Source organism: Scomber scombrus, chromosome 7 (assembly GCF_963691925.1).
Source record: "Scomber scombrus chromosome 7, fScoSco1.1, whole genome shotgun sequence".
NCBI classification, from domain to species: domain Eukaryota; kingdom Metazoa; phylum Chordata; class Actinopteri; order Scombriformes; family Scombridae; genus Scomber; species Scomber scombrus.
This window is the reverse complement of record NC_084976.1, coordinates 4,026,991-4,054,777: the sequence shown is the minus strand read 5'-3', so window position 1 is coordinate 4,054,777 and position 27,787 is coordinate 4,026,991. Positions and strand designations below refer to the sequence as shown.

General features: G+C 39.1%; 1 protein-coding gene across 3 annotated transcripts; it reads left to right on the top strand.

Moving 5' to 3' along the window:
* The first annotated feature begins 428 nt into the window (after positions 1-428).
* On the top strand, positions 429-27,787 carry taf2 (TAF2 RNA polymerase II, TATA box binding protein (TBP)-associated factor). Of its 3 annotated transcripts, none has more exons than XM_062422372.1 (27): positions 429-893; positions 1,105-1,159; positions 2,113-2,273; positions 3,022-3,140; positions 3,850-3,991; positions 4,198-4,429; positions 5,466-5,650; positions 5,802-5,915; positions 9,408-9,507; positions 10,603-10,688; positions 10,805-10,940; positions 11,047-11,201; positions 11,395-11,509; positions 11,652-11,761; positions 11,916-11,981; positions 12,429-12,555; positions 12,768-12,893; positions 15,913-16,053; positions 16,415-16,525; positions 16,815-17,008; positions 18,058-18,197; positions 18,650-18,719; positions 19,041-19,150; positions 24,280-24,509; positions 26,209-26,373; positions 26,615-26,717; positions 26,819-27,787. In XM_062422372.1, exons 1-27 carry the CDS (start codon positions 844-846, stop codon positions 27,115-27,117), a joined length of 3,642 nt encoding a protein of 1,213 aa, XP_062278356.1. In that variant the 5' UTR covers positions 429-843; the 3' UTR covers positions 27,118-27,787. The 3 variants fall into 3 exon arrangements, with proteins under 3 accessions (XP_062278356.1, XP_062278358.1, XP_062278357.1); XM_062422374.1 differs by having other exon boundaries at positions 26,176-26,373; XM_062422373.1 differs by lacking the exon at positions 429-893 and having other exon boundaries at positions 1,116-1,159; positions 2,196-2,273.

Below are 27,787 nucleotides of genomic sequence, written 5' to 3'. Positions count from 1 at the left end.
AGTGCTCATTGTTTTTGCAGATGGTCTTCACTAACTTTCCAACTGTAGATATTAGGTGGGAAAAAATACTTAATTTTTCAAATGTCTCTCTGAAATAAATGAAGTAATTGCCCTATTCTGTGTAAATACGATATTCCTCCTCCAACCCAGGTGGCAGCATTTCCTCTTGGCCGTTGATGTCATGTGACTTCCTGTTTACGGCCGCCATCTTGTCTGCAGCCAGTGCCTCTTGACTCCGCCTCATGCCGACATGTATTCTTTTCATCATAAATACATTTTTATTAATTTACATTTATTTTATATTAGAAACTGTTATACGGTGAGTGCAGACATATGCGGTATAAAATGTGACCACTGTTAAAAAAAATAAATAAATGAATTTGTTTTCGCGTTTGCGCGGGAGGTCAAAGGTTGCAAACAAAATGGCTGAACGCATCCCAGCAGCAGTCACAATGGTCTGAGCAGCCCGAGAGAGAGAGACTGTGTGTGTATTTTGATATTTTGGTGCACGGTGACCGGAGTAATCAACATATGGATCTAATTTCTTCTACAACATACCGACTGTCAGGCATGGCCGACTTACATTCACGGATAAGTCCGCTGTGGTTGCTATGAAAACACTGCACACCGCAGATAGAGCCCTCGCTTTTACACGGAGAGGTTATGCCAGTACTAGTCCTGACATTACAACGTTTCTTTCTATGTTCGTGTGTATATCACAGGCTCGTTTTAACATAGTTTGCGGTGTGTTTAGTGTCGTAGCTTGTTAAATGTAGAGCTAGCAGAACACGGAGCGGAGTTACGGATGTTGAAACTTCAGCCAGGACACAACAAGAAGCAAAGATGAACAGGAAGAAGGATAAAGGATTTGAGAGCCCTCGCCCCTTTAAATTATAAGTATTCTTTTTGTATACTTGTATGCTGTCATTTTCGATAACGTTAGTACGAAGTTAGCGTAAACACACTTGATGTAAAACACGTTCCTAGAGACAATAATGTTAGTGTTGCTTCAAGTACCAAAACAATGAATGAATGAGAAAGGTTAGAAAGTTAACTTCATAGTTCATATTTATATTGACATTGGTATTCTGTCATTGTTTTTACGACCCACCAGGTGGTTTGCATCAACAACATCAACTTCCAGAGGAAATCCGTCATTGTGAGTATAGCAGCTGTAGTGTGACGAAAACATACATAACAAGGCTGTAGAGTCTAATTTGGCATTTTGTTGTGGTTTGACCAACAGCAGCGGATATTAAACCAGGTTATCCTATAGGTATTCAGTGTACCCCTTAATAGCAGTGTTTGTTCACTTATGTACAAGTCGCACTCATTTAACTAGATGCAGGGTTCTCACGGTCATGAAATACATGGAAATGTTATGAAATGAGAAAAACAGTTTTCCAGGCCTGGGAATGGTTTGGAAAGGTTTTGAATTAGGCATGACCCGCTCTGATAACAAAGATAACGGATATAAGACAGGCTGCATGAACTTGGACCCCCCCCCCCCCACACACACACACACACACACCCACACAAACACACACACACACACACTTTTACCATGTCAAAAATCAGTAGATTCATTTAATATGAATATACTAATCATCAATCTCTATACTTTTATTTATTTAATATCTTCTAATATGTGATCTGGGGCCAAACGCTTCCTCTAGATGTAATTATAAAATGCACCCATCTTTTAGTGAGATCATAGTGTCAAAACACCTGTTAAAAGGCACAATAAAAATTTACAAAAGGAAAATGAAAATTCCTTTGTAAAAATGTATGGGAACCCTGTAGGTGACTTACTGCATTAAAAACCTATTAAACTGTCACATATATTGGGCAATTTTTACTTTGTAGTTGTAAAGCAGGCTTATGTCAGACTGCTTTTATGCTACAGGCATACAGAATTATGTGACATTTTCCATTTGAATCAAGGAATTTGGAATAATTCACCTCTGTGATTAAGACAGCACTTTTGTTTGGGTGAACAAACCTTTTTATGCAACTTGGGATTTGCATCCAGACAATGAAAAATCATCTCAGCAACTGATGACAAATCTAGTCCATGTTTGCTAACTTCTTTCTGTCATTTGCATCCTGCAGGGCTATGTTGAGTTGACCATTTTCCCAACAGTGGTCAACCTGAACAGGATCAAGCTAAACAGTAAACAGTGTCGCATCTACAGGGTCCGAGTCAATGACCTGGAAGCCCCATTCATTTACAATGACCCGACACTGGAGGTGTGCCACCATGAGTCCAAGCAGTGAGTACATCAGTCTGTCTGGGTTATGGGGTGCACATTTTAGTGGAACTTGGAAGTATATTAGTGTAACAGTTGTGCTGGAGTTAGTTAATTTGTCCCATATACTTAAAACTAAGCCTGACTGTGACAAAGACTAGTACATATTCATGCTTGAATAATTACTATAACTAGATGCATTTACTAGTGTTTTTGTGATTCAGGTTCTCTTCAAACATTGCTGTAACATATGATGATAAACACTTTGAGTTAAATTGGAAGTTATAAGACCTTTCTCTGTATAAACAATATAGAATAAGCCAACAGATTTGTTCATCAGTTCAATTTATTAGTTTGTTGTTAACTACTCGATTCATTGGCCTAAGCAAAAATGCATACCTCTTATCTGGCTATATTTATTTCAAATGTTCTTCGAGTCAGTTTACAGGAAATGTACTATATTACAACTCACAGTCAGTATACAGTTTTTTAAAGGGGCCATATTATACTCCTTTTCCGTTCCCTGGGGTATAATGAAATGTAGTTGACATACTTTGGTCAAAATACCACAAGGATCAAGCACCACAACAGCATTGTTATCATTGTTATTATTAGTATTATAATATTTAGTAATCCATAGTTTATATCCTTACCATAACGTTCTAACATTTCTCTAGGAGCTGATGATAGTTCACCATGATTGCCTGTCAACTTTAATCATATTGTGGCGCTTTGATTATACTGTGGTAATGTTTAATGTGTGTATATGTAGGAGGAACCTGAACTACTTCTCCAGTGCCTACACAGCAGCAGTGAGTGCTGTGGACCCTGATGCAGGACACGGGGAGCTCGTCATCAAAGTTCCCTCTGAACTGTGGAAACAAGGAGATGGTGAGAAGTGAAAACTATGAAGCCCACTGACAATTACTGGATTTCTGTTATTTATTTTTTATATAACGCCATGGAAACATTTATTTTGGCAATGCAGAAGATTCAGGGTTTTTTTTAAAGTTATTTTCCAACCAACATCGCTCATCATCCACTATCCTTTTAAAGTTCTGTCGTCACTAAACTGTTTAAACACTAAACACTTAAACACTCTTTTATAAGCCATATATAAACATGTAATAAATGGTTTATTGCATACTATTATGTAGTAGTAAGCAGTTATACATGTGTTTGTTCTTTTTTTTGACAATAACTGTTGTGCACTCTGCGGGCACCTGTAAATGGAGACCAGGGTATAAACAGTTATTCAATGACAGAATAGTAAAACACAGCTGTAATAATATAAACTAAAATGTGTAAAATATAATCAGGAGAAGATATATTGCCTTAGAAATATTGTACATGAATAGATATTCATAATTTCCCTGAAGCTCAACATTATAGTATGTTAACTATAAACAGTACATGAACTGTTAAAGTAAGTTTTACTGTTAAATACACAATTCCTTAACTTCCTGATGGCTCCAATTGTAATGGTCACATGACTCACCAAGAACTACTCAGAGGATCTGTCCATCTTCATGTTATCTACGGAAACTCAACTGTGAGATTCTAAATGATACATTAATGTTTCTTTGTTTTCTGTCCCCAGATTTGAAAGTGTTAAAGGTGTACATAGAATTTTCTCTGGACCAGCGAAAAGGGGCTCTCCACTTTGTTGTTCCAGATATAGAGGGCAGTATGGCAGAGAGAGGAGCTCACGTGTTCTCCTTTGGGTACCAGAACTCCACCAGGTATTAAAACATGTGTATACAGAAACCCAGATTTATTATGAGACTATAATCCATTATTTGTAGCTGTCCCAACATGTAAAATTGTAGTAAAAAGGCTGACATATGTCATTAGGTGGATTTGTCCGTTACCTATGATCTCCAAATTATAATACTAGTCATCACATTCATTTGTATTTTTGGCCCACGCTTTAAACCCTCCTCTCCAGATTCTGGTTCCCCTGTGTGGACTCCTACTCAGAGTTGTGCACGTGGAAGCTGGAGTTCACCGTGGACGCTTCCATGGTGGCGGTGTCTTGCGGCGATCTGGTCGAGACCATCTACACACACGACATGAGGAAGAAGACATACCACTATGTTCTCCCCATCCCCACCGCGGCCCCCAACATCTCCCTGGCTGTGGGGCCCTTCGAAATCCTCGTAGACCCCTACATGCATGAGGTGGGTTTGTTGATGCGTGGGTCAGAGTTCAGATTTGGTTTTGAGGTTTCTCGAGGAAGGTTTCACATTGGAGGCAAGACGGCTGATGCAGAGTTTTGCTTCAGAGATAAACGTATTAGGCGGAAATTGAGTGACATGGATTCATTAATAGCAGCCAGGCAGTCATGGAGGGTACCAATATTACCTGGGTTCTTTTTTTTCTGTTGCAGTTGTTTTACTCATGTTTAATGCCTATTGAAATTGTTTAGACAAGCAAAGATTTTGTTCATATTTAGAGACTTCATTGGTATTTTATCTTAAAAACTACTAGTCTGTTATTGCTTTTAGAAAATCAAAAAGCAAAGCACTATTCGAATGTGGCTACAGTTTTCAGTAACACACTCACAAGTAAGAAAAACCCAAAAGAAACAATACTGATACACCAACAGTTTTGGCAGTTTAGTCCCGGTACTGTCACAGCGTGCAACAGCTTTAGTGGAAGTCTGACAGCCATAGTCTGTATCAGTTACTTTGCAAGGTCTAGTATAAAAACCTTTAGAGTTACAAAGGGCTCACAGACTCTTGGTATATAGTCACTAGAATGTTTGTTTTTCTAATTTTGAGTTTTAGTGGTAGTTTGTTTTTTACTGCAGGTGAATTGTAATATTGTGGTTCTATTTTTTTGTCCACCCTTGTATTTCCTACTAATGACCACTAGATGTCCCTAAACACAAGGTGGCAGTGTTCGGTTCAGGTTTACGTCACTGGCAAATGTCCTTCAAATGGATAAAACAGTTATTATAAAAGATATTAGGGCACTGTTGTAAAAATAAGCAAAAAATCTCTATTGTATGAATTTATTGAATTATACAATATAGGAGTGGACACCACATCCATGCAAGCCTTTCTGACATTTGATAGACTAAACAGTTAATCAAAAGAATTATCAATAGATAAACCACTAATAAAAATAATCATATATAAATATATATATATAAAAAATCCCTCATTCCTAATGAATAACCATAACATTGATATTTGCTCTGCTTTCTCCTAGGTGACCCATTTCTGCCTGCCACAGCTGCTGCCACTGCTCAAACACTCCATGTCTTACCTTCATGAGATTTTTGAGTTCTACGAGGAGATCCTCACATGCCGCTACCCTTATGCTTGCTTCAAGACCGTGTTTGTGGACGAGGCCTACGTACAAGTGGCCTCCTACGCTTCCATGAGCATCTTCAGGTAAGCATGAGATACAGTAGCGTGTATTTTCAGTAAAGGATAGGGTTGATATGTACGAAATTCCACATATACCAATAAATAGACAGTCACGGAACGCTTGCTGTATGTATTTTCAATGTGACTTTACTGTGTGTGTTTTATTGTATTTCAGCACCAACCTGCTCCACAGTGCTATGATCATAGACCAGACCCCACAGACACGCAGCTGTCTAGCCCAGGCTTTGGCTCAGCAGTTCTTTGGTTGTTTCATCTCCAGGATGTCATGGTGAGACTCAACACTTTGTAGTGTAGCAAATTCCAGCCTAATATGTGAGGCAGGGGTCTAGATAAAGCTGTTTACTACCGCTGTCAGAAACTACCTTTATTATGAGTCAAATGTTTTCAGGCCAGCAATCTGGATTGCCGTGGTTGTACGGCTGGCAGAGCCAGGCGACGCTCATTTGATGAACGCAGCATCCGGGGGGTAACATGTGCTCTTACAAGAGCATTTAAGTAGGTGGGAGCATTCCCAACAATCACTCTGTAGGCAAGCATAAGAGACTTGAACTTGATGCGAGCAGCTACGGGTAACCAGTGGAGCTCGATAAGCAGCGGAGTGACGTGTGCCCTCTTTGGCTGGTTGAACACCAGTCGCACCGTCGCATTCTGTATCAGGCCGGCAAGCCTGTTAAGAGAGCAATGAATCTGCATTGAGGAAACACCAGAGGTGTAGGATACAAATGTAAAAAATAGCCGAATAAAATAAATAAAAGATAATAAAAGATTCATAAAATATAATGATTAAATAAAGTGAGTAGAACCAGAAGTTAGAGGTGGGGTATCAAGAGGAAAATAAAGGTCATTTATATTTGAATTTGAATCGCTCAACTTGAATAATTGAATATTAAAAAAAAGGAATCTGACCATAATTTGAAATTGAGTTCATTCCTCCGGAACTGAATTCCAATAAACATTAAAGTGAATGTAATGTGATGAAATCGAATTTGTTTGCTCAGAAAGTGAAAATTCAACTTTGTAGAAAGTTCAGTTCAAAGCGAATAAATTAGATTAAAAATGATGCTATTCAGATTAATTTTTTTAGTGCAATAATTCAAGCTAAAACAACACAAATTCAAATGATTCAAGTTCAGTTTTTTTAATGCGGTCATTCAAATTGAGTGATTCAAATTCAAATATAAACAATTCCAGTTCAGTTTCATCGGCAACAATGGAGAGAGAGAAAGAAAGCTTAACTGAAACTGAAGTTAGAAATCATGTAATGTAATTGGCAGACTATTGTAAGCCATAGCAGCTTCTTATTATAAGTATCTAAGAGAGAAAGTGCCGTATATCACACCGTATAGTAAGATACGCGGCCGTGTTTCTTCACAGCTCACAACTGCAGGCATAGCGTTACTTTCTAGACCGTGCATGTCTGAAACCAGCTTTGAGTTAAGCACAGTATCATGGAAAAAGGTGATACGAGTTCAGCCAGGATCAGACTGCAGTGCCCCAGTGTCCAGATGTTTATGTAATGGAAAAGTGCTGTCATTATTGTTTGGAAGCGTACTCGCATAACGCACAAACCACTTTGGATGGAGCCCAGGCTGTCAGCAATTCCCCCCGCTGCATTCTGGTCTTTGTGAGAAGTGTGGTAACATTTAGCCCTCAGACCTTTTCATATAAGGCAGGTGTTGAGAGATTTACAACAGGACTAAGCTATTTTGTCAGTGTTAGGAGTCAGAAGTCAGGCCAACACTGGCCTTGAATGACTGTTCTTGCCAACATGATGGATCGCCGTGTTACTGCTTGGCAACTTAGCCAGCACGGTGGATGTGTGTGAGAGATCGAGGGAGTGATTCACAGGGGATTGCTCGTGTTAAGCCCATCAGCAGGACTTTAAGACATACTCGTGCTGCTAGGTCTGCGGGAGAGAAACGCGTGGGTGTCTTTTCTTCACCTCCTCCTCATTCTCTGATCATTTCTCTTCTTCCTCCTTCTCCTCTCTGACCTCTAAACGCACATCAGATGTGGGGCCACGGGTTTGCTTATGTTGTTGAGCTGCCTGGCCGTTGTGTAAGAAAAGACCCCAAGAAAGTCAGATCTCTTTGATTTCTAGCAAAGCGCGGCGCTGCCTGCTAGCAATTAATCAGCGTGGGGGTTAACTGGGGCCTATAATTGAAAACAGGCCACACTCAGTAGCATGTCAGATATATATAAAAGAAAAGGCACACAAAAACATCAAATCTATAAAATAGTTGTTTGCCTCATGAATGTCTGCTGTATATCATACTGTGTTTTAGAGCATTTTGCAGTTTACCCAGGCAGAACATGGGGCTGCTTTTCTAAAGTTTTTAATTGTCTGGGAGATCATGAAAGACATTAAATTCACAGCTTTCGTGTACCACAGTTCTCAGTTATCAATCATTTGTTCCATAGACAGATTATCTAGGCAAAGTATGGATCAAATCTTTAAAACAAGTTTTTTTTGCTCTTCTTAATGTTGATTAAAGCAAATACACAGATGAAATCATCTTTACTTCATAAGCCAGACTGGATTCAGTTCAGCTTCAAGCAGTGAAACCACCAAGGTTGAATCAGTAATCACTTTTTCACAAGCTAATAAATCCAGGCTGATACATTGCTGTTACGAGGTGTGTTTACCATGCCAAGTTTCTTCCAGGGTAAAACTCAGTATTATACAGTGATAAAACAACACAAGTGTGGTCTCAAGTGCTTTAAAAAAAGGCTTTCCACACTGGAGGTGCTCAAAACAGTGTGGGCAACAAAAAATAGTTGATGAGGTCAAACTAAAAGGGATTTCATCATCCGACTGTCAGGTTACCTGCACATGACTCGATACGCCTCATTACTGAAGAGAGGAGAGGAACAATGAGCAGTGATATTTATTCTAGCCTAATTTGAAGTAGTGCCATAAATCATATGCTAAAACAAGGTTTTGTGAAAGTCTGATGATTGGTGGTCTGAAGTTAATATACATAAAATATGTTATTCATTTGCTGCTGATCATTCTGTAGAATTTGTACATACACCATAAATCATGTAGGAAATGAAACTAATTCCTGAGGTTTCGTGTTTTGTAAGCTTAGACTGTAGTGATATGATAAGACACGATATGATATGATATAGTATTATACGGTATAATATGATACAATACGATATGATGCAGTATGATAAGGTACGATATGATACACTACGATAAAATATGATACGTTACAATATAATATGATACGATACAATATGATACGATACAATATAATATGATACGATACGATATAATACGATACAATATAATATGATATGATACGATATAATACGATACAATACGATATGATATGATACGATACTATACGATATGATACGTTACAATATAATATGATACGATACGATATGATACGATACAATATAATATGATACGATACGATATGATACGATACAATATAATATGATACGATACGATATGATACGATACAATATAATATGATATGATACGATATAATACGATACAATACGATATGATACGATATGATACGATACGATACGATACAATATAATATGATACAATGAGGTATGATAAGGTACGATATGATACACTACAATACAGTATGATATGATACAATATGATACGATACATTACGATATGATATGATATGATGCAGGATGATACAGTACGATATGATACGATAAGATATGATACGATATGATGCAGGATGATACAGTACGATATGATACAATATGGTGATATGTTGTTCTACAGGGCCGATGAGTGGGTGTTGAAGGGAATCTCGGGCTACATCTACGGCCTCTACCTGAAAAAGACCTTCGGAGTCAATGCGTACCGGCACTGGATCAAAGAGGTAAGAGTTCGATTTTCTACTGTTAATCCTGTCTTGACACTTTAAGGAAACTGGTTAGAAAAGGTGGTAATAGCTGCCCAACTCCTGCAGTGCAGTAATGAGGCTCAATTTTCTCACTGTTTGTCTCTACTTTCCGAACTTTTAAAAACTCAGCAGATTTTCTTTTGAAACATCTTTGATATAATGTGTTGCTGATTAATTTGTGCAAAACTAACTTATAACATAATTGATCAGTCAACCAACAAACTGAATCTATCCTGATGCATCTCATCTTGTTATCTATGTAGTTAGCAGATGTTGGTTTAAACAGCCAGCTCACTTGTTGAATACGTGGTCTGTGTGATGCTTTTCACTGAAGCTTGATGAGCCTGCTGTTTCATAAAGATCTAATAATGTCTTCTGATGTTAGAGGAGGTGCTCTTTATTTCATACAAGGCGGCTCAACTACAAAACACAGCAGGAAACCCTTCACAGATAAGTTTCACTGAAGATCAACTGAAGTTTTCCATTCAGTGAATACTGAGGGAACAATTTAAGCTAGTTCACAATGATAAGAATTATTTCAGAATTGGTGGCACTAAGCTTTTCTTACAAATGATTCAAGCAGGAATGATTAGTCTATTACTTGATTATATGAATAGAAAAAATATTGGCATCATTTTACATGCCAAAATAGTAACAAAAAAGTTACATGTTACATGCGATGGTTCCAGTTTCTCACATTTGAGTATATTCTTTTGGTTTTGGACATTTGATAAAAAAAAACACTTGGAAATGTACAGTGAAAAGTGCAAATTGAATCATGGTCACAATATAAAACATTTTTTTTATTAATTGGCATTGCTTTGTAGAAATCTGTTTTCACTTTGACATTAATGAGTTTTTTTTCTTTTCTAAATTCTCTTTAAAAAAAGCCAGATTATATTGACTGTGATTCAATTTATAAAGGCAAAAAAGGGGAACAAATCATAGAGGGTGAATACTTTTTATAGGCCATGTATTTTGAAATGTCTTCTATCACACTGAATTGAGAATAATTACATTTTTCACTGAGCTTTTGTAAATGTTGCTTAATTTCATTATGTTGTTTCCCAGGAGCTGGACAAGATTGTGGATTATGAACTGAAGATGGGAGGAGTTCTGCTTCACCCAACCTTCAGTGGAGGCAAAGAGAAGGACAAGTAATAGATTTCACTTCAATTTGAATGCTGATGTATCACAGTGATTCAGTTTTAATGTTTGAAGTGTAATTAATGGGTCGTTTGCACTGACCAAGCTTCTTTTTTTTTTTCTTCAGTCCAACTCCCCACCTTCACTTTTCCATCAAGCACCCTCACACATTGTCCTGGGAGTACTACAAGATGTTCCAGTGTAAAGCCCACCTGGTGATGAGGCTGATAGAAAACAGGATCAGCATGGAGTTCATGTTGCAGGTGAGGATTTCATACCTTCTGTCTCTCTCTCTCTCTCTCTCTCGACTTCACAGCAAAACACTGGTGTAGTCTTCCTTTAAATGTTTGTTGTGATGCCTTCCTTCAGGTGTTCAACAAGCTCCTGAGTCTGGCCAGCACAGCCTCATCCCAGAAGTACCAGAGTCACATGTGGAGTCAGATGCTTCTGTCTACCCACGCCTTCCTCAAATCCATCTCCAACGTCTCCGGCAAAGACATCGGCCCTCTCATCAAACAATGGGTGTATCCTTTTCACAGACTGGAGCAGTATGATTAGTGCTTAGTCATGTCAAGCCTTCATTTACCTTTTTTCACTTCAATATTATCTGTAACTGTAACTTCCAAACATCACATGTCTGTTGTGTCATTTGGTTTATGTTTCTTGCAACTTCATGGTTCATAAGCAGATTTTATTGACTTAACTTTTCATACCCAGAGACCAGAGTTCTGTAGTGAAATTCTTCGGGAGTTTTGCCTTCAATAGGAAGAGGAACGTGCTCGAGCTGGAGATCCGTCAGGACTACACATCATCTGGAACTCAAAAATATGTGGTGAGCATTTAGATACAGTATGTGGAATTTGTTTTTTGTCTGTCTGTGATTAACTCAGCGAAGCGGTAAATCCCACGTGTGAAAAGGACTGGAGGTACGATTACACATGTAATCAAAAATTCATGTGTATTTTTCTCTACAGGGTCCCATCAAGGTGACGGTGCAGGAGCTGGACGGGTCCTTCAACCACACGCTGCAGATAGAGGAGAACAGCCTCAAACATGACATCCCCTGTCACTCAAAGAGCAGGAGGTACTTTATCTACTGTAACAAAAAGAGACACAAGTGTACTGCTGTTCTAGTGAAACACTACTGTCAATGACAAAGGGCTTTAAAAAAAATCATGTTACTCTTTTAGTCTTTGGTTGACTTAATACTGATTGTTCTGTTGATTTATTATCCTCAGAAACAAGAAAAAGAAGATCCCTCTGATGAACGGAGAGGAAGTTGACATGGATTTATCAGCTATGGAGTAAGACATCACTACATCATTACACATAATATATATTGCATGGAACTGGTCAGGATGCCTCCTGTACACCTCCCACTAGAGGTGTTCTGGACACGTCCAACTGGTAGGAGACTTCAGGGCAGACCCAAAACACACAGGAGAGATTATATATCTTTCCTGTCCTGAAAACACCTTGGGATCCCCGAGGAGGAGCTGGGGGGTGTTGCTGGGGAGAAGGTTGTCTGGGTTTCTTTGTCCAGGAAAAGCGACAGAAAATGGATGGAAGGATATTGCATGAATGTTGTCATTTTCAGGAAGGTCTATTACATTTAAGTCATAGTTTTTGAAAGATACTTGACTATTCCTAGCTGTAATAAACAGTACTCTCATCTTCTCCACGTATCATATGTTCAAATTAAAGGTTCAATTAAATGAGAGTCTCTTCCCTGTCTCTCCTCTCCTCTGCAGTGCTGATTCTCCTCTCCTCTGGATCCGAATTGACCCAGACATGTCCATCCTGAGGAAGGTGGAGTTTGAGCAGGCTGATTTCATGTGGCAGTACCAGCTGCGCTATGAGAGGGACGTGGTTGCACAGGTGGGATAATGTAACAGCAGGAGTGCACTTCTCTACATCGGCCTTTTGTTTTAGCATTTGTAAATGGTTAAAGTAAGTGGTTTTCGGAGACGTTCCATTGTTGTTGTGTTTGTTGTTGTCGTCGGTGGTTTTTAACCTATAACTAAGTCCAATAACTACATTCATAATAGGTGCTTACAGCTTGATGAACGTATACTTTATCTCTCTGCTAGATGGAGTCCATATCAGCATTGGAGAAGTTCCCCACTCCTGCCTCCAGACTGGCTCTGACTGACATCCTAGAGCAAGAACAGTGTTTCTACAGAGTCCGAATGCAGGCCTGCTTCTGTTTGGCCAAGGTATGTGTGTGTGTGTGTGTGTGTGAGTGTGTGTGTCGGTATTGAAGCAATACAGCATTTGTGCAACAGAGGAGTGTACTCCTGACACATAATAAAATTCACCAAACAACTTATTTAACTGGACTTCAGCTGCTTCCACATAATGCAAAGATAATACAGTTTTTAATCAGGGAGGGCCCAACCGATATATCGGTCAGCCAATATTATAAGTTGATATTGACCTATCACAGATATATTGGTATCAGAGAATATGTTGTCTGCTATGTGCCGATATTTTTAAAAATGTTTTATATAGGCAGCATTTTATGTATATTTGACTCTTTTTCTTAATTCAAGTTTAATATATGCATATTGGATTGATGTTTTTTTTTTTTTATTCATTACTAATTCTAATTATTATAATTAATTCCCAGAGACGTTTTAGTGCACTGATGTCATTTCACACAATCAAGTTGTTAAACATGTTAAACTATAAAATATCATACTTTCATTACATTCGAGGGATCATTAAAAAAAGAAAAAAAAAGTATCTATATATTCTGTACGTTTAATATTTTCGGCCAATATTTCGATATCAGAATTTTTTTAACTCCCTAATATCGGCATCGGCACCAAAAATCCAGTATCAGTTGGGCTGTAGTGTCAGGGACGAGTGTCACACACTGAGGATTATCCAACTGTGATTGGATGAGGGATTTTTTATTGAGCAGAATACCTGGCACAGAATACAGAGGCTGGTGGTGAGTAAAGTCAGTAAAAAACACCCAGTGAAGGGATGTGAACCCTTTTAGTTTTTTAAAGGTAAGTACCAACCAAATCCTCCTCCAGTCCTCCAAAATAAATATCCAACATTTCATTGTGGTGTTCTGTTTCTGTCTTTAAAAGTAAACTGTCAGCTCCTCTTGATGTCCGGTTGCCGTGATAATTTAAAGTGAAAGATAAATAAAACACTTGAGTTTAGTTGTTTATACAAATCACTTGGCACTATTTGCTAAAGAATAAATTAGCCTAATGTCCGACAAAGCAAACAACTGTAACTCGTCAACTGAAGCTCTCCGTGCTTCCAGATGGCCAAAACCTGGTGATGTAAGGATTCATCATAATGTGTCAGAGGTCATGAAAATGGAGTTTAGATAGAAGTTGAGTGTTGCCATCACTGTTTAAATTTGCTTTGGAAGTAATTAGTTTCAAAATGGCAATAAATAAAAATCTTAACATGGAAAGTTACAGCGCAGAGGAAAAACAAGAAGGGATGGAGGAGAGAGAGGAGGTGGCTGGGTAAAGGTGGAGTGAGAGGGGAGTCATGCGGATGGATTAGTAGATGAAAGAAAATGGGGGGAGAGAAAGGAAGGCCTTAAGGGAGTTAGATGAATGAACATTTGGGGGGTCTGGATGAATGAAACAGTGGTTCAGTTTGTAGCTTCACAGTAAGGCATTGAAACTAGCATGATTTGAATTTAACAATAATTTGACACCAAAATTCTTTTCATTTTTAATGTAAAATGAAAATGTTCCCTTATTTTCAAATGATTTATCTCACCCATCTTCCGTCATGTCTATTCTCTTTATAGTTAATAGAAAACAAATCTTCAATTAAAAGAATATAGTGAATAGGCCTTTCTGTATAAAAGCAACATATTAGGTCCCAGCCAGAGAGGCCACCCACCAGTTTAACCCTCGCTGTACTTAAACTCAGTTGACTGAATAATCCTATTCTGTGGCTGCAGGAAATTCTCTATTCTCTGGATTTGGTCTATTCCAACTGGAACCCCACTGGATTTCCGCCATTTGCGCTCCACCTGAACCAATATTTTCACAACATGATAAACTGAGTGGAGGTTGAAATGGCAGCACTTCACCTCTTTCATTAAGTTGCTGTGTTTGGCCGCAGAACCCCCAACAGACTCCTGTAGTAATGGCCTTCGGTATATAGTCCTCACACACAGATTGACATACAAGCTCATACACAGAGACACATACACACACTCAAAAAAACGCACATAAACACACACGCGCAAGACTTGCAAACCCACATTGACCACAAGATGAAATATGACTGACTTTAACCCTCAGATGGACTTGGCTGCATTATGATTGGTTGGATTGTATTTAACTTGCTTGTTATTGATAGAAAATGTGGAAAGGAAGAAGGAATAGCCCTGGGGCAGGTAATCAGAGGGTGGGGGGGTGGAGGGGGTAAAGAATGCATAAAAACGGACAGAATGCACGCACACACTAAAAAACGTGAATGAGCGCGCACACACACACATACACTCATATACGAAAACATTCCAGCGTGCACACCCCCCCTTTATTGACCTTACCAAACGACAACATCCTGTGTCAGTGACCCGTGGCCCTATATTACCACATTAACATGTATTCCCCCCAATATCCTGTTGGAACCCAGAGACCGCTGGAGCCACCGGTCTTCATACCTGCGGAAACCTCGTGTGCTGCTCGTGTATACATTTGAATGTTTTACTCCGTAGTTCAATTCTCACCGCAAAATTATAACGTACAGAAAGGTCATTGTTATACAAGCTACAACATTCCTGACTCGTCATTTCTTTTGTGCCGTGCGGTATTTCTCATGCTACTATAAGTTGTGAGAGCTCAGCTTATTCTTATTCTCTGTATATTTTACATTTCAGACGTGTTATTTAAGTGTGATGACATTTGACAGATGTTGTCCTACATAAAGCTTGAACTAAAGCAACAGACTGATGTAAAAATGTTGCTTTTTTATACTTCCTATACTATATACTATACTGTACTGTACTCTACTATACTATATTATACTATACTATTAATGGTCGTCATTTCATTTTATGAATCTTGTACATGTAATATAAGCCGAGTAGTGATGACAACATATTTTTTTGTCAAAACAAGTAATTTGCATTTAGTTAAAGTAAATCAATAATAATAAGCAAAGTTGATTTTTTTCTTTTTCTATGAATTTAAAAAGATCACAATGTACTGTAACAAACTGTGCTCTTTTGTTCTAACCTCGCAGATCGCCAACTCCATGGTGAGCACGTGGCAGGGCCCGCCAGCGATGAAATCCCTGTTCACCAGAATGTTCTGCTGCAAGAGCTGCCCCAACATCGTCAAGACCAACAACTTCATCAACTTCCAGAGCTACTTCCTGCAAAAGGTACATCAGATAAACAAAAAGCACCGGCAGGGACACACAGTTGAACGTGTACTAGGTCTTCAAAACCTGCCCGGTAGCTCTTGATAAAGCTGAGCTCTATTTTAAAGGCAGTTCTGATTGATAGATACATGGTTCACAATCTTATCAGTGGACTTAAGTGTATGTATATATTACATAGTTTGTCTAGCACAGCCTTTGAGAGGGTGTGACATGCAGAAAGGTCCGCCGGCCGGGACACAAAACGGGGTCCGCTGCGTATGTGGCATGCGCTCTTAACCACTCGACCACCTGCATGCCTTAGTAATATTGTTATGATCATTTTATATCATGACCTCTGTTTTGTCTTTGTTTTCAATGTCAGACAATGCCGGTTGCCATGGCGTTACTCCGAGACGTGCAAAACCTCTGTCCCAGAGATGTCCTCAACTTCATCCTCGACCTCATCAAGTACAACGACAACAGAAAAAACAAAGTAAAGACTCATTTTCACTTTAACGTAGTTACACTCAAAAAATTATGACTATAGACAAAATCCAGTAAATGCATATTAAAGAAATGTCATTATATTTTAATTAATTTTATATATACATGAATGTGAATGGTTAAAAAAAGTTATTTTGGTATTCTTAAAACACAAAGGGCCTGATTTACTAAAGGTCTGCGTGTCTAAGAACTGATTTACACTCCCAAAAAGATTTTGTCATTATACAGATCTGTATTTTAATATCTCTTGCCTACTTTTCCTCTTTCCTCTCTTCCAGTTTTCAGATAACTACTACCGTGCAGATCTGATCGAAGCACTGACCAACTCTCTGACCCCAGCCATCAGCATCAGCAATGAAGTACGGACGGTCGACAACTTGAACGGCGACGTGCGACTCATCTTAGAGGAGATCACCCGATTCCTAAACATGGAGAAACTGCTGCCCAGCTTCAGAAACACCATCACTGTCAGGTAGAGAGTAATAATCAAAGTCATTCTCAACAAAATACAAATTTACTTTTTGATATATTGTTTGAAAATGTAGTTGTTTTAACACCCTTCTCTATTTTCCATTTAATCTGTACATGTTTACCTTTTGATTTTATTTTTAACCACAAGCGGCTACTAATTCTTTAACATTATGATAAATACTGCCACAATAATTGGACAAGAAAATAAGAATACACTTCAATACAATGTATGGCTCAACACAAGTTTAACAAAATAGTTATTGTAAAGTTTTCACCCTGCTTACATTGTTTTCTAACATATGTATATACATTCCAATATTAGTGTGAAAGACAATTAAATATATGTAGACAAGGTAAGGCAAATGTATTAGTATAGCACATTTCAACATCAAGGCAATTCAAAGTGCTTTAGGCAAGGCAAGGCAAGGCAGTTTTATTTATATAGCGCATTTCATACACAGTGGCAACTCAATGTGCTTTACATAAAACAAACATTTAACAGAAAAAATTGAAAAAAAACATGGAATTTGAGAAATGAAAATAAAACCCAATCATAGTAAACACATTTTACTTTACATAAAACATAAGATGCATCAAGACAGAATATAAAAGCAACACACTGCTAAAAAATAGAGTAAGACTAAAGAATAAAATGGGACATTTCTTAATAAGGGCAAAATCTTGTTTTTAATTTATGTTAAGCTTTTAGATATGAAATATACATTTTAATGAAAAAATACAACAATAGATTTTCTTTTCTTACTAGGAGATTATAAAATAACTTAACCTCTGGCATACAGTATTCATCTCCTTGTTTATATTATTTATGTCAGCTCAGCATAGAACTTATGCACAATATATTCATCTACCACTGATAGTGTAGTATATGAAATACAAATAAAAACTTCATTTGTTGTTGGAAAGAAACACAGCATTTGATCAATAAACTGCATATTAGCAAGCTTAATACCTTCTACAAATCATCTGTTTGCATTTGTTTCACACACAACTGGAATATCCCTCATTTTTCATCCTCCTCCTTCTCTCCAGCTGTCTGAAAGCGATTCGTCAGCTTCAGAAGAACGGTCATATTCCCAGTGACCCGTCACTCTTCAAGTCCTACGCAGAGTACGGACACTTTGTTGATGTTCGTGTCGCTGCGCTGAAGGCTCTGGTGGACTACACTAGAGGTAAGACTTTAAACACAAATATTCTAGCTGTTGTTAGTATGTAGTTTCATCATGAAACAGGTTATCCAGCTCACAAGTCCCTGGAGGTCAGTTTCAGTATAGCTGCTTATTTGTATTTCAATAGGTGTTTATGCTAAAGATTGGGGAAGCCAGTTATGGTAGCTCCTTTTTGAGTGCATTCATGGTGTGTGTGTAAGATATTCTTACTGTTACTAACCCTTTTTATAGTTGTTTAGACTATAACACCACTTTAAACACATCTCAACCCAGATTTTATATCCACACACATCTAAAAAGTATAAAAGAAACCCAGAAATACATGGTAGTTTAATGTGGTTCTCTGCTTGCTGACATGGCGCCATATCCATAATTAAGATGAGGATGTTTCTCACAGTAAGATGTTTTTTCTTTCTTTCTCCCTTTCTTGTGTTCATGATGTCTTTTTATTCCAGTTGAAAGGAGTTCAGGAGAGCTGCAGTGGCTGCTAGACATGGTTCACAATGACCCAGTTCATTATGTCAGGTCAGCACCCATCATTCAACACACATTCATACATTACACTGTCACAAAAAGGCTTAATGTTGATTAGAATATTTCCCATACTTTGTTATTATTTCATTCTGCAGCTTTCTTGTGTACATTGTAAAGGTAGAGTGTATGAGTGATAACCACATTTCATTTCTAATTAGAGAATTCTTTCATCAGTCCCATGAAACCTAAGTTAAATAACCAGCCTCACCTGCTTGGTTCAAAGTTGGCTTTTGTCAATGCTGACTAACTGCACAGCTGACAGGCAAACAGACAAGATGTGAGTTTTTATAGTTGAACTTGTGTTCCTATCAGGCACAAGATCCTGGGTATGCTCTGTAAGAATCCACCTTTCACCAAGAATACAGAATCAGCTCTGTGCAACGAAGCTCTGGTCGACCAGCTGTGGAAGCTCATGAACTCAGGTGAGATGCATGCACTCATGTACGCATACACACATGTTGAAGTGTCTGGCAGCATACTCACATACTCATACTCAGTCTTTATTCACTTTTTATGATGTGAAAGAGTTGCTCAACTATTAGGGTTGGTCTGATGGACGATGGCATCGTCCATCGGAGATGCCTGACAGCCATCGCTGATGGACACCACATCGGCGATGTGCCGATAGCGTCTCCATGACGCCCGCAAATTAGACGTATTCTCCCGGAATCTGGAGTGAACGAGCAAGAGCGCGCACTAGAGTGACAGCGCGCGTGTGTTTGTGTGACTATAAATGCAGCGCATGCGAGAGCAAAACTCTGTGTTGGTGCCGCTTATTAGATCGATCGATCGATTCTGTTGTTGGGTTTGCATTTCAGCCAGATGACAAGTAAAGCAGGACACTGGATGTGTGCTAAAGCTAAGCTAGCGACCTCACACTACTTTGGTAGGAAACTTAGACAAGATCTTACTGCCCTGAAACACCTTTTTGAAATCTCTGGACTGGGAGTAAAGGTGGGCCACACCTCCGGCCAGTTGGGGTGTGGGGCGAACTCGAGCCACGCTGCTCACATGCTCTGTGTTAACCTGTTAACATGGGCGCTCAAATGAAATACAATTAATTACAACCGTAGACTATAAAAACTAGATTTCTCATATGTACATATATAATATATTTCAATCACTACTGTTTATCTTCAACACTTTTAGTTATGTCATTTTGTGAGGTGCAGGTGGTTGATGTGCACCCACATAACAGATGACAATTACCTAGGATTGGTATCAGGTAAAACTGCAAGTAACATAACATAACATAAGCTAGCTCTGACCTCTTACTGCTGAACAGTTTTCACAAACGAAAAGTACATCACAGCTTTTAGTTACCTGTTAATGCATGTTGGTCTATCAAAAGCAAAATAAACCAAAACTGACATCCACAATGTTAACATTAGTAAAGCCTAATTGGATTTTTAAAATTTTATTTGTGATATTCCATGTACGACTGAGAAACTACTTATGTTTTCTGGTCATTTGAGAAACTCATAGAGTTGTGATGTTAGATAGATAGATAAATAGATAGATTTTATTTGTGATTCAGAATATTCACTATACAGTGCACATCCAAACCTTGTCAAAAACTTTTTCTGCTTAGTCCTGTCTAAAACAGACTGTATTTATAAAAATGAGGTTACATTCCAGATCTTTAAAACAACCAACACAGTGCATGTAACAGAACTTAACATGTTTATTTGGTTTAATTTGGAACAAAGTTCATATGTGGAAGACGCTGCAGGGACCTCAAAATGTTTGTAGGTCACCTTAAATGAAGCTAAATCATCCTCCTGGGACATGTTGTTTTCTGTCTGTCAAAGCCACCAGAGCCTTTTCACAATGCCACTAAAAAAGCTCTAAAGCATAATATCTTACCCAACAGGAGCCAGTCTCATTTCACCAGTTCTCTTCTGGTTACACTGTGGTTTCAGACTTCTGAGAAGATGTTTCCCAGCCTACTGGTGCTGTCTGAATGTCTGCTAAAACTAGATTTTGTTGCGTTATGGAGTTGATTAAAAGTTATTTCTGAAGAACTTCTAAAGCTTTAAAGTTCCCAGCAGTATAGTTGAAACATCACAGTGACATGGAAGTTTGGAACCACCAGTGCTCCTCTGTCAGGTGACTTCAGGCCTGTACAGTATGATAGTTGTGATCATATATGCTATTAAAAATGATTCTGTGTGAAGAAAACTATGTATTTTACTTGCAAAACTTATTGCATTTATAATAATGTAACAAGTGTAGTTGTGGACTCAAGTACTTCACCTTTTTCCCTGTCTCTTCTGTGCTCCACTGAGCTCCGTGTGTGACAGCAAAACGCAGCAGAGACTCTGTTTATTCATGTTATTTACCTAATTAATGTGCACTCGTTTCATTTGAGCTCAGTGTGAGACTCTGTTATGTTCGTGCTGAGTTTCTCTCTTCTCGTCTCGATCCCCACACACACACACACACACACACACACACACACACACACACACACAGCGGAGCAGAGGAGAGAGTAAAGTAGCCAAGTTGAGAGCAGCACTACTTATGTTACTGTTACTCAGTTGTTGGTTAACTGAGCCTACTTTTGAGCCACGGTCACTGTGTCTCCATCTTTCAGGGCCCCTGGCACTGTAGGCTAGTTGTGAGGGACAGTGGCTCATTTTACTCAGAAGGGGAGCACTTCTTTTACAGATTTTTGGCTCCATTTGTAGTTTGACCAATAAAACGTGTTTAACTCTTACACAGTGTTTGGGTCAAATTGGACGCATTTTGAAATTTGAAAGCAGTAAAGACACCCTAAATGACTTTCCTTAAACCTGAAATTTTTGGTCTTTTTCACAAAATATTTGACAATTATGTATTATTTTATTATTCATTTTTATACAGGGTGTACAGGGACATTCATAGTTTTTCCACACATGCTTATTCAATTTTTATGTTTCATGCCTTTACAGTCGGGACAGAATCAGACACCCTACTGTTTTCCTTTGACCCATCAATAAATACATTTAGTCATCTGAGATCTGTTATCATCTCCTGATAAAACGAGGTGTTAACAGATCACTTTCTGTTTTTCATATGAACAAAGGGTGAGAGAATTAGTTTCCCCTTCCACATCTGTTTGACTGGACGGACTTCTGTCAGACTACTGAACCAATCGGCTGCTGCAGAACTCCCTGACACAGTTTGAACGTTCTCTGTGACCCTCTTCAATAGATCCCAAAGGGGGTTTGACTTAACTTAAAAGGAATCAGAGTTGGTTCTGTCTTAAATTATTGTGTTTTCAAATAGATAATGCAACACTCGTGTGTCTCAGTCAGCTGGTTTCCAGACTTTGGTTGCTCTGTTCCAATAGGAAAAAAAGGGACAAAACTTAGAGATTTGCTGCAGTTCATAAAGTCAAGTTAAAGTTGCTGCTTGATATCATTCAAGATCTCTGCCCCTTTTCTTTTTACCCATTTTCTTTATTCTTTTGTAAAAAAAAAAAAAAAAAAAATCAAAATAGTCTTTGTTTACGTCCAGTTCCACTTGTTTACTTTCATACATGTGTCTACATATTCATTTCCTGTGCAGCCACATGTACAGTGTGTTTGTGCAGCTTGACAGAACATGCTCTACAACTGCAGCACAGGTTCTGTAGTAGGTCAAATAATGATCATTTTTATTATGGATTATTCTGTCTTTTTTTTCCCTCTTCACTTATTCTGTAAAATGTCAACAATGTAGAAAGATGCTCATCAAAATTCCCAGAGTTAGGTGATGTCTTCAATGTTTAACTACTGATTTGTCCTGAAGCTTTAGCTAACACACACTGTATAACACACTGTCACGTTTATCATAGCTTCCATGATACACAATCAGCATTTATGGGAGTGAAATGCCGTTCTCCATAGATCAGGCTGTTCACATTTAAAACCAGACACATATTTGAAAAACAGAGTAAAGTGCTGATGCATTTACATGTGTAATATGAGGTAGTTTTATGCACTGGTGTATTTAAAAAGAGGGGTGATGTATTTATATGTCTTAATTAAAGTGTTGGTGCACGTAATGTAAAAGAGCAGCTCTATCAGACACACAGCTATCGCAGGAATGCCCTCCAGATTTTGGTGCATCCTCCTCATTGGTTAGTTGTATACCAGGTCCTTGAAAACCGTCTCAACCATTTGGTGAGGCTGCTGTTGGCTCTACTGTACTTGTGTATTGTCAGTGGTGTGATCTCAGACAACACCATATTATATCAGGAAAAGTAAAAAGGGCCACATTCTTCATGTTGGGTTCATTTCTGTGTTTCAGATGAAATATTTGACTCCCTGCCTTTTCCCTTCATTATCGTCTCGCTGTTTCTTCCCGCCATGAAGTGAAAAAGGTTAAGGTCTGCTTTTTCTGTGCCGTGCGTCTGCCATGTACAAGCTTTGCCTTCTATTGTGTCCTCGGGTTTCATTATTTCTTTCTCTTCCAGGGGGTCCTATGTGTCTTTCAGGCTTGCCAGCCAGCCAATAGCGTTTCAGTCTGCCAATCCAAATACACGCCAGCTTAAAACCCAAATACAAGTATATATGTTCACAGTTTCATATTCCTGCAGACCGCTCAGTTCTCATTGCAACATGTTATTTAATTTATTGACTCGCAGGCATGAAGGATGAACAAAAACACTGATGATCGTTATTTCCAGTGAGCTTTGTTGTTTGTCGGTGGGTCAGTGTGGGTGGCTGCTGGACAGCCTGACTGTACTGCCAGATATAATACAAAGTGACCAGAGTGTGGTTCACTTAAATACTATGTTATGAAGAAGTGTTGGTTGTTTCATTCAAACCCCCCCATAACCCACAGCTACCCCCTGTGTTAAACCCACACACTCACACAGGATGATGTTACGCTAACTGAAGGTCAGTGCTGTAAGAACACAAACTCCGAGCACTTTAGAGCCCAAAAGCCACAGCCCACCCCCTCATGTTAGGTCTTCTTCAGCCATATTTGGAGTTAAATTCATAACAATTGTCAGCACACTGCTACTCAAATCACTCACTTATACTAATGCATGTAGCTCTCATGTCATTGTCCTTTATTGTCTCTTTCTCTTTACCTCTTATCATCTTTCCTTTCACTACCTCCTCGCCTCTCACTTATCCCTTGACAAACTAGTTAATACAAGGTATTTCTGGTTTTGCTCTCACTTGCATACACAGGAAGTAGAGAGCTTGAGAGACGTGTTAGAACCCCGTCTGTTCTCTCACCTTGGTACACGTGCCTGTCTGATTGTCCAGTTGGACAAAGCCCTGTCGATTCTGACATTGGACAGGTGAAAGTGGAGGGAGTTTCAGTTGATGTTCGATGATCTGAAAAGCATTTCTTTTGAAGTGTACGGATGCTTTTACTCTCTTAGAATCTCCTGTGATTGGTAACTGCACTGCAATGTGGTCCAGCATCATCTGACATGCTTGTTTCATCTGGTTTGTTATGCAGGTTTCATGTCACTCTTCTTCCTTGTCGACAGAATGAAACGTTACTACTTGTTTCTACTTTGATTGATCTAACCTGCTTTATTTTTTCCTACTGTCCGTTTTCTCAGGTACTTCCCACGACTGGCGGCTACGCTGCGACGCTGTGAACCTCTACCACACATTGTTTGGTCTGACCCGTCCTTCATGCCTGCCCCTGCCCGAACTGGGCCTGGTACTGAACCTGAAGGAGAAGAAAGCTGTCCTAAACCCCACAATCAAGCCAGACCTGGGGCTCCCTGCCATCATGGACACAGCAGCCAGCATAGGCATCCATGGTGTCGGCATGTGCTACACGACTGTAAGTAGTGTGACATTCCACTGTGGGGACAGTCAGTCTGTAGGATTTAATCTCTCTCTCTCTTTTTTTTTAAAATATTGTTATTTTGACCATAAAATGTGTGTAATTGTGTCATTTCAGCCAACATACACACACACACACACACACACACACACACACACACACACACACACACTGGTTAAGAGTGAACTACATCAAACAACAACTCAAGTTTCATGGGTTTTTATGCATGTGGTGATGTCAGTGGGGAGCAGCTTGGTGGTCTTCCTCTGCTTCTGTTTAATGTTACTGATTTATTAATGCTACATTTTCAGCTGGCACACAAATAACAACTACATCATGAAAACTATATTATCTTAAGTTGAATCTGTGTAATTATGGGTGCTACAGTACAGTGCTGCCAGCAGTATTTGGTTGCACCTCATTCCCATTGCATCACTGCTGTAGCCTTATTAAATGTTAACAGCACAATTCAAGCACTAATAGCTATTACAAAATATCTGTGACAGCTAGTTGAATTGAATCAGTGTTATCGTAGTTGACCAGTCAACCATTAGTAGCTGTTCTGGAGCTTTCTGGTTTATCACACAATGAGCCTCATGCAGCAACATTGCCTTAAATTTCAGTCAAGGGTTAGATGACCCTCCAGATGCATCAAATGTTCCCAACCAACCAAATTTGCGTTTACTCAGGTGTGCTGAATGATGAATGCCATTTGATCTTAAATTGGAGGTGTGTGGCTGATTTGATATTAGTAGAGGTATTAGGTAACACCCAATATACACTATATAAGGGCAGGTGTTGGGTCGTGTGCAAATACTCTGGGCAAATACACATGTCCAGTCATCAGAGAGATGTATAGGAAGAAGAAGATGAACTTTAACAGTAATGAAATGGACGTACTGTTAAATAAACTTCAACTTATTATAGTCCTAAAAGTATTTCTTTATCCCACGAGTTTAATATTCTAATAAGTATAATTACTTCTAACATAATCTTTCTTTTATAATATGATATTTATGCATTTCCTCAAATTTAAAACTTTTGTTTTCTTGCATTGAACCAACAATTGTTGATCTGTTAAAACGAGATCTTGGGAGAAGTGCTCGTAAAATCTTTTCTTACCTAGATAGATAGATAGATAGATAAATAGATAGATAGATATTCTTTTATTGTCTGCAAAGGGAAATTTATTTTTGCTCAGGTCAGTACCATACAGACCATCAGTAAATAAATAAATAAAACACTGCAATACAAAAACCTATTCTAAAATGACAAACATGATTCTAATACTTGTGATAAGAGCAAACACAAGAAAACATTGGTGAGTTCTAGAAATCAATGAGTACAAAATAAGCAAAAATCATAGATATGAATGAAATGAAGAGGGAACTTGTTGGTATTTGGCTTCTTGAATGAGGCCCAATGTTCCTAATCAGCTGGAGTTTTAGTTGCTGTGGATATCTTGTCCTTTGTTGGCTTAAGAGCTCCTAATTTAAAAAAAACTTAAATTAAAAATTCAAACAAGGTCATTTTGACCTTAGAAACAGCAAGTAACAAAACAATTCCAAAAACAATCTCAGTCTTCACTTCCAACTGAGCAATCTTCATTTGCTGAGGAAGATCACCTGACACAACAGTAAATAAGCGTCTCCACTACACACAGTCTACAAGTGACTTTTTGTTTGCTCTCTTCCAGGTGGATGAAGAGCCAGATCCTATTTCATTAGGTGTGTGCGGAGTAGGCCAGCCCCCTCAAGGCCTCAAGAGAAAGGCCGAGACCCCGCTGGGCTCCCCTCCAGAGCCGGGCCAGATACTGCAGCAACAGGATGACGACGGAAGTAGAGGCCGCTTCAAGATCAGGGTAACCCTGTTCTGTCCAGACTTCAGTTTGTTTTTGTTTCTGCTCTCCTGCTGCTTCACTCAGCTCTGCCCTGTTATTCTCAACCTGTTTGTTTTCATAGTTTTATTCCTGCTGAAATGTTGAGAGACTCCAAGTAGGAATGTTTTATTAAATGTGCTTTTATTTTGAAATATGCAGCTTTTTTTTTTTTTTTTTTTTAAAGAAGAAAAAAAAGATTTTAACATGTATTTCTGGTTTGTAGTTCAACACGATGGAAGAGGAGGATATTGATATGGAGACAGTTCATGATAGTCAGGCCTTCATTCACCATCATCTAAACCTGCTTGAGAGACCCTCTACACCAGGTAAACACACACACACACACACACACACTCTCTACGTCTACATCATCCCGAGAAAGAAATAAACACAGACACACACTCATTTGATCCTCCTCGCCCTCCAGGTAAAGAGCCGCCGTCAGTAGAGCAGGCCATACTCTCCATGCCCGCCACGCCCGTGCCGTCCTTCTCCAAAGAGACCACCTCCTCCTCGTCGAAGCATGCGGGCGAGCACGGCCACCACCATCACCACCACCACCACGAGCACAAGAAGAAGAAGAAGAAGCACAAGCACAAACACAAGCACAAGCACAAACACGAGAGCAAGGACAAAGAGAAGGACAGAGAGAGGGATAACTCACACGCTTACAGCAACAGCCCGGCCAGCGGCAGGTCCCTGCGCTCGCCGTCGCTGTCCGACTAAACATCTGGAGGGGACGTTTGCTTTCCCAGCTACTGCGGGTTCAGTCAGGGTTAACTGAAGTAGCAGGCTTGCATCTCCTGTGAGTCCTGAGGCAGAAATAGAAAGGAAAATATGTTTAGTTTGAATATTCTAACTGGACAGAAAGTTAAAGAAAAGGATGCTGTGTGAGTGTTGTAATCCTCAGATAAACAGCAGCACTGAGTCATCTGCTCCAGAGAGGAAACACGGAATCCTGAACTGAGGCTTCAGTGTCATCGAGGCGAACCCTCCAGAAGAGTCCTTGTGTTCAACGGGCCCGGCAGCAGCTCCAGGACCTTTTTAAATCTGCTTCCAGGCCGTCTGAGGCATGCAACCACACACACCTCTCTCCAAAAACAGTCAAACACAGCCTCAGCCTCATCCCCGCAGCTCAATACCAACATTCAGTTGAGTGGCTCCTGACAGGAAACATGAGTGATTGTGGTGTGGATTTAAACCATTCTGTCTGGATGAGGCCTCTGGTGTCTCTAACATTCTGTAAAATGACCTTCCTCTGTTTGCTCACACTTGAAAATGAAACAGAGGAATTTCCCCATACTGTACAAACTCCAACTCAAGTAATACTAGTATGTGTTTTTTTCTACTTTTTGTTTCTCCAACTGTCATCATTGATTAAAGATGCTTTTCTATT